Consider the following 10,280-nt stretch of genomic DNA (forward strand, 5'->3'; position numbering starts at 1 on the left):
GACTTCAGACTATATTACAAGGCTACAGTAATCAAGACAGTATGGTACTGACATAAAAACAGAAATATAGATCAGTGGAACAGGATAGAAAGCCCAGAGATAAACCCACACACATATGGTCACCTTTTCTTTGATAAAGGAGGGAAGGATATACAGTGGAGAAAAGACAGCCTCTTCAATAAGTGGTGCTGGGAAAACTGGACAGCTACATGTAAAAGTATGAAATTAGAACACTCCCTAACACCACACACAAGAATAAACTCAAAATGGGTTAAAGACCTAAATGTAAGGCCAGACACTATCAAACTCTTAGAGGAAAACATAGGCAGAACACTCTATGACATAAATCACAGCAAGATCCTTTTTGACCCACCTCCTAGAGAAATGGAAGTAAAAACAAAAATAAACAAATGGGACCTAATGAAACTTAAAAGCTTTTGCACAGCAAAGGAAACCATAAACAAGACGAAAAGACAACCCTCAGAATGGGAGAAAATATTTGCTAATGAAGCAAATGACAAAGGATTAATCTCTAAAATTTACATGCAGCTCATGCAGCTGAATATCAAAAAAACAAACAACCCAGGGCTTCCTTGGTGGCGCAGTGGTTGAGAGTCCACTTGCCGATGCAGGGGATACGGGTTCGTGCCTCCGGGAAGATCCCACATGCCGTGGAGTGGCTAGGCCCGTGAGCCATGGCCCCTGAGCCTGCGTGTCCGGAGCCTGTGCTCCACAACGGGAGAGGCCACAACAGTGAGAGGCCCACGTACCGCAAAAAAAAACACACAAAAACCAAAAAAACCCCAAACAACCTGCGTGCCCGGAGCCTGTGCTCCACAACGGGAGAGGCCACAACAGTGAGAGGCCCACGTACCGCAAAAAAAAACACACAAAAACCAAAAAAACCCCAAACAACCCAATCCAAAAATGGGCAGGACCTAAGCAGACATTTCTCCAAAGAAGATATACAGGTTGCCAACAAATACATGAAAGAATGCTCAACATCACTAATCATCAGAGAAATGCAAATCAAAACTACCATGAGGTATCACCTCACACCGCTCAGAATGGCCATAATCAAAAAATCTATAAACAATAAATGCTGGAGAGGGTGTGGAGAAAAGGGAACCCTCTTGCACTGTTGGTGGGAATGTAAATTGATACACCACTATGGAGAACAGTATGGAGGTTCCTTAAAAAAATACAAATAGAACTACTATATGACCCAGCAATCCCACTACTGGGCTTGTAGTGAGGTGGATGGACCTAGAGTCTGTCATACAGAGTGAAGTAAGTGAGAAAGAGAAAAAAAAATACCGTATGCTAACACATATATGGAACCAAAAAAAAAAAAATGGTTATGAAGAACCTAGTGGCAGGACAGGAACAAAGATGCAGCCCTACTAGAGAATGGATTTGAGGACACGGGGCAGGGGAAGGGGAAGCTGGGACAAAGTGAGAGAGTGGCATCGACATATATACACTACCAAATATAAAATCAATAGCTAGTGGGAAGCAGCCGCATAGCACAGGGAGATCAATTCAGTGCTTTGTGACCACCTATAGGGGTGGGACAGGGAGGGTGGGAGGGAGACATGAGGGAAGAGATATGGGGATACATGTATATGTATAGCTTATTCACTGTGTTGTAAAGCAGAAACTAACACAGCATTGTAAAGCAATTATACTCCAATAAAGATATATTTTTTTAAAAAGCAGAGAAAAATCAATGAAACATTTGAAAAAATCAATAACATTGATAAACCTCGAGCCAGACTGACAAACAAAAAAGAGAGAAAACACAAATCGCCACTCTCAGGAAGAGATGATATCACTACAGATCAATCAGACATTAAAGCTATAATAAGGGAGTACTATGAACTGTGCTTATAAATTCAACAACTTGGATGAAATGGACCAATTTCTTGAAACTACTAAACTCAGGATTCACCCATGAAAAAAACAGATAACCTAAACAGTTGTATGTCTATTATAGAAATTAAATTTGTAATTTTAAATCTTTCACAAAAGAACCTCCAGGCCCAGATGATTTCACTGGCAAATTCTACCAAATTTTTAAAGAAGTAATATCAATTCTACACAGTCTCTTCCAGAAAATAGAAGTGGTGGAAGCACTTTCCAGCTCCCAACTTTTTTGACATTGCCATTATCCTGATACCAAAACCAGACATGTACAGTACAAAAAAAGAGAAAAACTATAGTCCAATTTCTCTCATTAACATAGACACAAAAATTCTCAACAAGATAATAACAGACAAAATCCAGTAATATATGAAAAGAATAATACATGATGATCGATGGGGTTTATCCCAAGAAGTCAAGGCTAGCTCAACTTTTGAAAATCACTCAACATAATCCAATATACTAACAGAGTACAGAAGAAAAACCACATGATCAAATCAATTTCTGCAGAAAAAGTATTTGAAAATGTCACATCAATTTGAGATAAAAAGTCACAGTCATGTAGAAATAGAAAGTCGCTTCCTTAATTTGATGAAGCCCATCTCTCAAAAACCCACAGTTAACAGAAAACTTAATAATGGAAGACTGAATGCTTGCCCTCTAAGATTAAGAACAAAGCTCATGGATGTTCACTCTCACCGTGTTTATTCAATACCATAGCCCTTAGCCAGTTCAATAAAGTAAGAAAAAGAAAGAAAAGAGGTATAGACTGGAAATTTAAAAAATAAAACTGTTCTTATCTGCAGACCATGTAATTGTCTATGAAAAAAATTCCAAGGAGTCTACAAAAAGAATCCTGGAACTTATCAGTGAGTTAGCAAGACTGCAAGATACAAGGTCAACATATTTTTTAAAATAAATGATATTTTTATATTCTAGCAATGAACAATCCAATTTTCAATTTTCTGAAATTAAAAAAATATTCTTTACAATAGCTCCAAAAAATTTAAATACTTAAGTATAAATTTGTCAAAGTATGTGCAGTATCTGTGTGCTGAAAACTTAAAAAACACTAATGAAATAAAGAAGACCGAAATAAGTGGAGAGATATACCATGTTCATGGATTGGAAAAATCCATATATTTACAATGTCATTTCTTCCCTAAATTGATCTACAAATTCAATGCAGTTCCAATCAAATTCCCAGCATGACTTTTTTTAGGTATAAAAGAACTGATTTAACTACCTCATATTTGCTGTCCAATTATACTCTACTATATACTATAGTCATATACAGTGGGAAATTCCTTGTGTTTTGCAGTGAGTAGAAATATAGATTTTAGTAATATAACAAACAGGCTTGTGGTAAAATAGTCATCAAATGTATGTGACTGTTACTTAAGTGATTTTATGTAATAAAGGAATATACCTGAATATTAAGAGAAATTGGAGGAATGCAGCCTGTGAAAAATAAAATATAATTGAAAAAAACCTGATTTTAAAACTGTGTGAAAGGCAAACGAACTAGAATAGCCAAACTATTTTGAAAAAGAAAAATAAAGCTGAAGGAATCACACTACCTGATTTTAAGACTTACTATAAAACTACAGCACTCGAGACAGTGTGGTATTGACAAAGGGACAGACACATAGGTCAGTGGAAAAGAACTGAACCCAGAGTTAGAGTCTATTGGCTACACAAATATGGCCAATTGACTTTTTTTTACAAAGGTGCAAAGGCAGTTCAAAGGAGTAAGGATAGTTTTCATCAAATGGTTTTGGAACAATTGGACATCCATATGCAAAAAAGTGAAACTCAATCTAATCCTCACACTTCATAGAAAAATAAACTCAGTATGGCTAAGTGAAATAAGTCAGACAGAGAAAGATAAACACCACATGATCTCATTTATATGTGGAATCTAAAAAGAAAAACCAAAGCGAGCTCATAGAGAACAGATTGATAGTTGCCAGAGGTGTATCTGTGTGTGTGTGTGTGTTTGTGTGTGTGTGTGTACATGTGCACACGTGTGCAATGGGTGAAGGGAGTCAAAAGGCACAAACTTCCAGTTATAAAATAAGTAAGTCATGGGGATGTAATGTACAGCATAGTGACTAGAGTTAATAATACTCTATTATATATTTGAAAGTTGCTAAAAGAGATCTTAAAAGTTCTCATCACAAGAAAAAAATTTTTATAACTATGTATGGTGATGGTTGTTAACTAGACTTATTGTGGCGATTACTTCACAATACATACAACTATTGAATCATGTTGTACACCTGAAACTAATAGAATGTTACTTGTCAATTATATCTCAGTAAAAAAATTAACTCAGAATGTTACATAAGTGTAAAACATAAAACTATGAAACCTTTAAAGGAAAATATAAGAGAAAATCCTCATGATTTTAGCTTAGTCAAAGCATTAAGATATGACACCAAATCACCAGTCCATTAAAAAATTTTGATAAACTGGACTCTAACCAAACTAATACCCGTTTTTTCTGTGAAAGATACTGATAAAAGAATGAGAAGAAACAAGCTACAAATAGGGAAAAAATATTTGCAGATCTCATATCTAACAAAGGACTTGTATCAAAAACATAAAAAGAACTCTCAAAATTCAACAGTAAGAAAGCAACAACCCAACTTTAAAAACTGGTGGAATAATTTCAACAGATACTTTACCAAAAGTGATATAGACATGGCAAATAAGCACATGAAAAAACGTTCAACATCACTAGCCATTAGTAAAATGCAAATTAAAACCACAGTGAGAAACCACTATACACCTAATAAAATGGGTAAAAAAATTTTTTAAACAAAATACCAAATGCTGGCAAGAATCTGAAACAGCTAGAATGCTCATGTGTTGCTAATGGGAATGAAAAATGGTACCACCATTCTGGAAAAACAGTCTGGAGATTTTTTTATAAAGTTAAACATACACTTGCCGTATGACCCAGCAGTCCCACTCTTGGTATTTACCCCAAAGAAATGAAAACGTACATTCACCCAAAAACCTGTGCATGAATATTAATAGCAGCTCTATTCATAAATACCAAATACTGGAAAAACAAATGTTCTTGAACAAATGAAAGCATAAACAAGCTGCAGTATATCCATATAATGGTGTATTACTCAGTAATAAAAAAGAATAAATCAAAGATACATGCAACTACGTGAATGAATCTCAGTGACATTATGCTAGGTGAAGGAAGCTAGTCTCAAAAGGTTATATACTCTCTGATTCCATTTATATGACATTCTGAAAAAGGTGAAACTACAGGAACAGAGAATAGATCAATGGCTAACAAGGCTTGGGGTGAGGGAAGGGTTTGGCTAAAAGGAAAGCAAAAAAGAACACCTCCTTTTTGCTTTCCTTTTAGCCAACAATTTGTGATAAAATTGTTCTGGATCCTGACGGTGGTGGTTGTTACATGAAATTATACATGTGTTAGAACTGTATACCAAAAAGTCCATTTTTACTATATGTAAATTTAAAAAAATAATTTTAAAATAGTGGCAATTGATACAATTTATATTATATCTTGTTCCAGTTAAGATTTTAAATGATTTCCTTTAATTGTAAGATGCTTGGCTAATTATCTTAAGCTAAATATAAACATAAGAAAAACATTTGCTCCCAGAACTTGCTTAAAGGTGAGCCTCAATCGGGACTTCCCTGGGTGGCGCAGTGGTTAAGAATCTGCCTGCCAATGCAGGGGACACGGGTTCAATCCCTGGTCCAGGAAGGTCCCACATGCTGTGGAGCAGCTAAACCTGTGCACTGCAACTACTGAGCCTGCGCTCTGGAGCCCGCGAGCCACAATTACTGAAACCGTGTGCCACAACTACTGAAGCCCGCACGCCTAGAGCCTGTGCTTGGCAACAAGAGAAGCCCGCGCACCGCAATGAAGAGAAGCCCACGCACTGCAATGAAGAGAAGCCCCCACTGGCCGCAACTAAAGAAAGCCCGCATGCAGCAACGAAGACCAACACAGCCAAAAATAAATAAATAAATAAATTTAAGAAAAAAAAGGTGAGCCTCAATCCTTGAAAACTGCTTACCTTAAATTCTCCTTTTTATCCCTTTGATGCTCTCACTTTCTTTTCCATCTTTCTTGGGTGCTCTACTCTGCCTCCTCATCTCTCTCCCCCTTCTTTTCTTTGCTTTTGTCTTTATCCTAGCTTAACTGATCATATTTTAAACTGATGTATATATTTTACACTATATATTTTGCCATGAAAAAATAAAAACTTATACTCCTTGTTCTTTCTTTAAAGTTGAATGACTTGAACATTTTATATTTCTCTAAATTAAAATATTCTGTCAAATTACTTAAAGTTGATTTTTACCTGTGAATGATTTTCAAAGCTGACATTTCCCCCTCAGTTGCTCAGGGGCTCTCAAGAAAAAAGAAAAACTTTTCCCTCCTGGTCAAATGAAAAGGCAGATTTTTTCCCCTTAAAGTTGATGTAATTTTCATTGTCTTATATTATGAAGATTAAGCTTTATATAGTCTAGATTTTTTTTTAATTACATCAAAAGTGAAATTGCATATTTTTAAAAAATTTCTTTGAGAGGAACGCATAGCTACAGGGCATTCCAACAGTGCATTCATTTTTAGGCAAACAACCCCTTTGAAGCCAACATATTTGTTTGCAACCAAGTAGCTATATATAAAACAATCATCGAAGAGATGGACATAAGGTTAACTTGCAAATGGTTGGTGTCACAGAGGCAGCCATTTGTGTTTAAAGGTGATAATCAGGAATTAAATTGAGCACTAGAAAAGATGTCAGATTATGAAGAAAAATGGGTTTGGGAGATTGTATTAAGAAAAAGATTTTAACTAGACTTATCATGGTGATAATTTCACAATATATACAAATATTGAATCATTATGTTGTACACCTGAAACTAACATAATGTTGTAAGTCAATTATGCCACAATTAGAAAAGAAAAGAAAAAGAAATGAGCTGTATTAAGAAAAAGATGAAGGAAAAACCTGCTTGTGGACTTACAAGGTAAAGGCTAGAAAAATTTGGTAGACTAAGAATTTCTGTACAAATAGAAAATTTGAGCCAGCTCATCATATAACAAGATAGGTTTTTTTTTGCATAAACCAAAGAGAAAAGATGTCTTACTCTTATCTCCAATGCCATCTTCATGTTTTCTTCCACTGTCCTTTTCATTTTCATCTTCTGAGTTTTCTACTTCCTGAATAACCATCCTTTTCCCTTTGGTTTGAGTCTCAGATGCAGGTTCAGAATTTTTCAGATCTCTTTCAACCTCTAACAAGGTTTTCTGAAACATAATTGCCACATTAAAGAAAAATTTTTCCTTTAGTAAAAAATATAACCATTCTTGCAGGTAAGAATATGAAGATATTAAAAAGTGAATAAAGATAACTAAGATAAAGCTTCTTATGGTGGTCTTTATTTTTCCTTTCAAACAACTTCACTGCTTTGTCTGATTAGAACTATACATGTCCACTGTAAAAAACTTAAAGCATAACAAGTATAAAAGAAGGAAGAAAAAAATCATCTGAAATCCTGCCACTCAGATAAACTATTGACATTCTGATGATCATCTTCCTAGATGTATTTGTATGCATATACACACACAGAGATGTCCAGTTTTATACAAATTAAACTATACTATACATGTTTTTTAAGAGTCATGTTGAAAGTTCTTTAATATTTTATGCCAACTAGAAATTTTTTAAAATATATCAAACCATTTTGCTTCCTTCCTCATGCTTAACACCTTACTGAGGTATAATTGACATAAACTGCACATACTTAAAGAGCACAAGTTTTAATAGATTTTGACGAAACAATAAACATATCCATCATTCACAAAACGTTTCTTCCTTTTTGTTATGCTTCCCTTTTGCTCATCCCTGCAACCACTGTTCTTTCTGTTACAATAGATTAGTTTGCATTTTCTAGTTTTTTATATAAGTAGAATCATAATACATGTTCTCTTTTTGTCTGGCTTCTTTCACTTAGCATAATTATTTTGAAATTTATCCATGTCGTCTTATGAACCTATTAGTTCATTCCCTTTTATTGTTCAGTAGTATTGTTATATGCTTATAAAACGATTTATCCATTTACCTATTGATGGACATTTTAGGCTGTTTTCAGTTTTTGGCAACTACAAATGAAGCCATTATAAACATTCATGCTTAAATCTTTGGACATATGCTTGTATTTTTCTTGGTGAATACTTGGAGTGGAATGACTGGGTCATGGGGTAGGCGTATGATTGTTTTTTTTTAACATTTTACCTGTATTCCAAAGCAGTGGGATTTTATATTCCCAAAAGTTTCAGTTCTCCCACATGCCCACCAACACTTGGTATGGTCAATCATTTTCATTTTAGCTGTCTAACAGGTTTGTAGTGGTATCTCTTGTGGTTTTATGTTTCTCTAGTGACTAATGCCATTGAGCATCTTTTCATGTGCTTATTTTCCATTCACATAACTTTTGGTGATGTGTCTGATCAAATATCTTGCTTATTTTTCATCAACCTGTTTGTTTTCTTATTATTGAGTTTTTAGAGTTCTGTATATATTCAGGATACACGCCCTTTGTTCGATACATGATTGGCAAATATTTTCCCCCAGTCTATAGCTTGTCTTTTTATTTTTCTGATAGAATAAATACTTTTTTTGAAGCCCAATCATCAACTTTTTATGGATTATGCCGCTGTGTCATACCTAAGGAATATTTGTCTCATCCAAGGTCACAAAGATTTTCTCTTATGTTTTCTTCTAGAACTTTCATACTTCAAGTTTTATATTAAGGTATATGATCCACTTTGAGTTAATCTTTTCATATGGTTAAGGTAAAAATGCATTTGGTTAAGGCCTAAAGTTAATATGTAAACATGAACTTATGTTGGATAGTAAAATTAAAGGTGGTTTTCCTTGTTTCAATTTTTTTTCTTTTAGAATATTATAATCCTAACTTTTTAATGAACATACCATTATAAAAAGGAAATACTATGGGGTCAAGATGTGTTCCTAAGCTGCACCCTAAACCTAATCCACTGCAATGCTTACTTGATAAATGCAGCTGTTACAGTAGGGTCATCAGCTGCCTCTCAAAGAGAGTTAGATAACCTCAAAGGTATGTGGAAACAGTGACAACTTATTGGTGGAAGACAGTTCTCCATGGGTTTCCCATATTTCTGAGTGTATTGTAAGCAGAGGAACTAAACCACCTTTGTTCTAGACTTCTTTTTTTCTTTGATTTATAACAACAGGAATTTATTTCTCAGTTCTGAAGGCTGGGAAGTCCAAGTTTAAGGTGCTAGAAGATTTGGTTTCTGGTGAGGGCCTGCTTTCTGGTTCACAGACAGCTGTCTTCCTGCTCTGTCTGCACTTGGTGAAAGGGACCTAGATTATCTTTTTAAGGATGTTTGTACTGAGAACAGCACTGGGAAATAGAGAATATTTCCCTTCAGAGGACAGAAGGTTTGTTTGCTTTCCAGCAAAATAATGTTTCCCTCTGGCACAGAGGTTTGGCAGATTTGCTTGTATCCCATTATAAAATATGGGTGTTGAATTTTCTAAATTTGGGATTCCTCAGCTGTGACACAAACCCACCAAGTGAGAAGCACCTATCTGGGCATTCTGCCGCCCGCACAGAACTTGGGGGCCAGGGTAACGGACGTGAGCTTGAAGCTCATCAGCTTGCTGTGCCATGAGTAGCAAAGTCTTTTGTGCCTGACCCAGGAGTCTTGTACATTCTCTAGGCCACCTTGCTAATTTTCATGTAAGGTAAACTCTCAGGCCCTTCACAGCTCTTGACACTTACCTCTACTCTTTAGGCTTGAATACAGATCCCCTAAGTGCATATCTAAGTCAGTTTACTGTCAGGGATGCTATGCTTACCACGAAAATTAAGAAATAAACACTCTTTTATGGCCATCAGGCTCATGCTTAATCCTACCTAGGAAAGTTCTACACGATTTGCATAATAAATTGAACTTGGCTCAAAGAAAAGAATTGCCTAAAAGGTTCAGGAAAGAGAAAATTATTTGTCCTTCAGGAGTAGGTTTATGATTTTGGACAATTTAAGAGCCTGCTTTCTTCCACTTCAAATAGATGTTAACACTGGGAATGTCTGAGATGTACCTTTTTTTTTTTTTTTTAACATCTTTATTGGAGTATAATTGCTTTACAATGGTGTGTTAGTTTCTGCTTTATAACAAAGTGAATCAGCTATACATATAAATATATCCCCATATGTCTTCCCTCTTGCGACTCCCTCCCACCCTCCCTATCCCACCTCTCTAGGTGGTCACAAAGCACCGAGCTGATCTCCCTGTGCTATGC

The 10,280-nt window shown here is 35.4% G+C and overlaps 1 protein-coding gene across 1 annotated transcript in view; it reads right to left on the minus strand.

Annotated features, from left to right (window-relative positions):
• SPAG1 (sperm associated antigen 1) overlaps positions 1–10,280 on the minus strand; it is an 86,072-nt gene that overhangs the window by 44,423 nt on the left and 31,369 nt on the right. Inside the window, exon 10 of the mRNA XM_024115910.3 lies at positions 7,078–7,237. Within this exon, the coding sequence (XP_023971678.1) occupies positions 7,078–7,237 (160 nt within the window). The remainder of the gene's footprint in view (positions 1–7,077; positions 7,238–10,280) is intronic.

The sequence above is a fragment of the Physeter macrocephalus genome, chromosome 15 (assembly GCF_002837175.3).
Source record: "Physeter macrocephalus isolate SW-GA chromosome 15, ASM283717v5, whole genome shotgun sequence".
NCBI classification, from domain to species: domain Eukaryota; kingdom Metazoa; phylum Chordata; class Mammalia; order Artiodactyla; family Physeteridae; genus Physeter; species Physeter macrocephalus.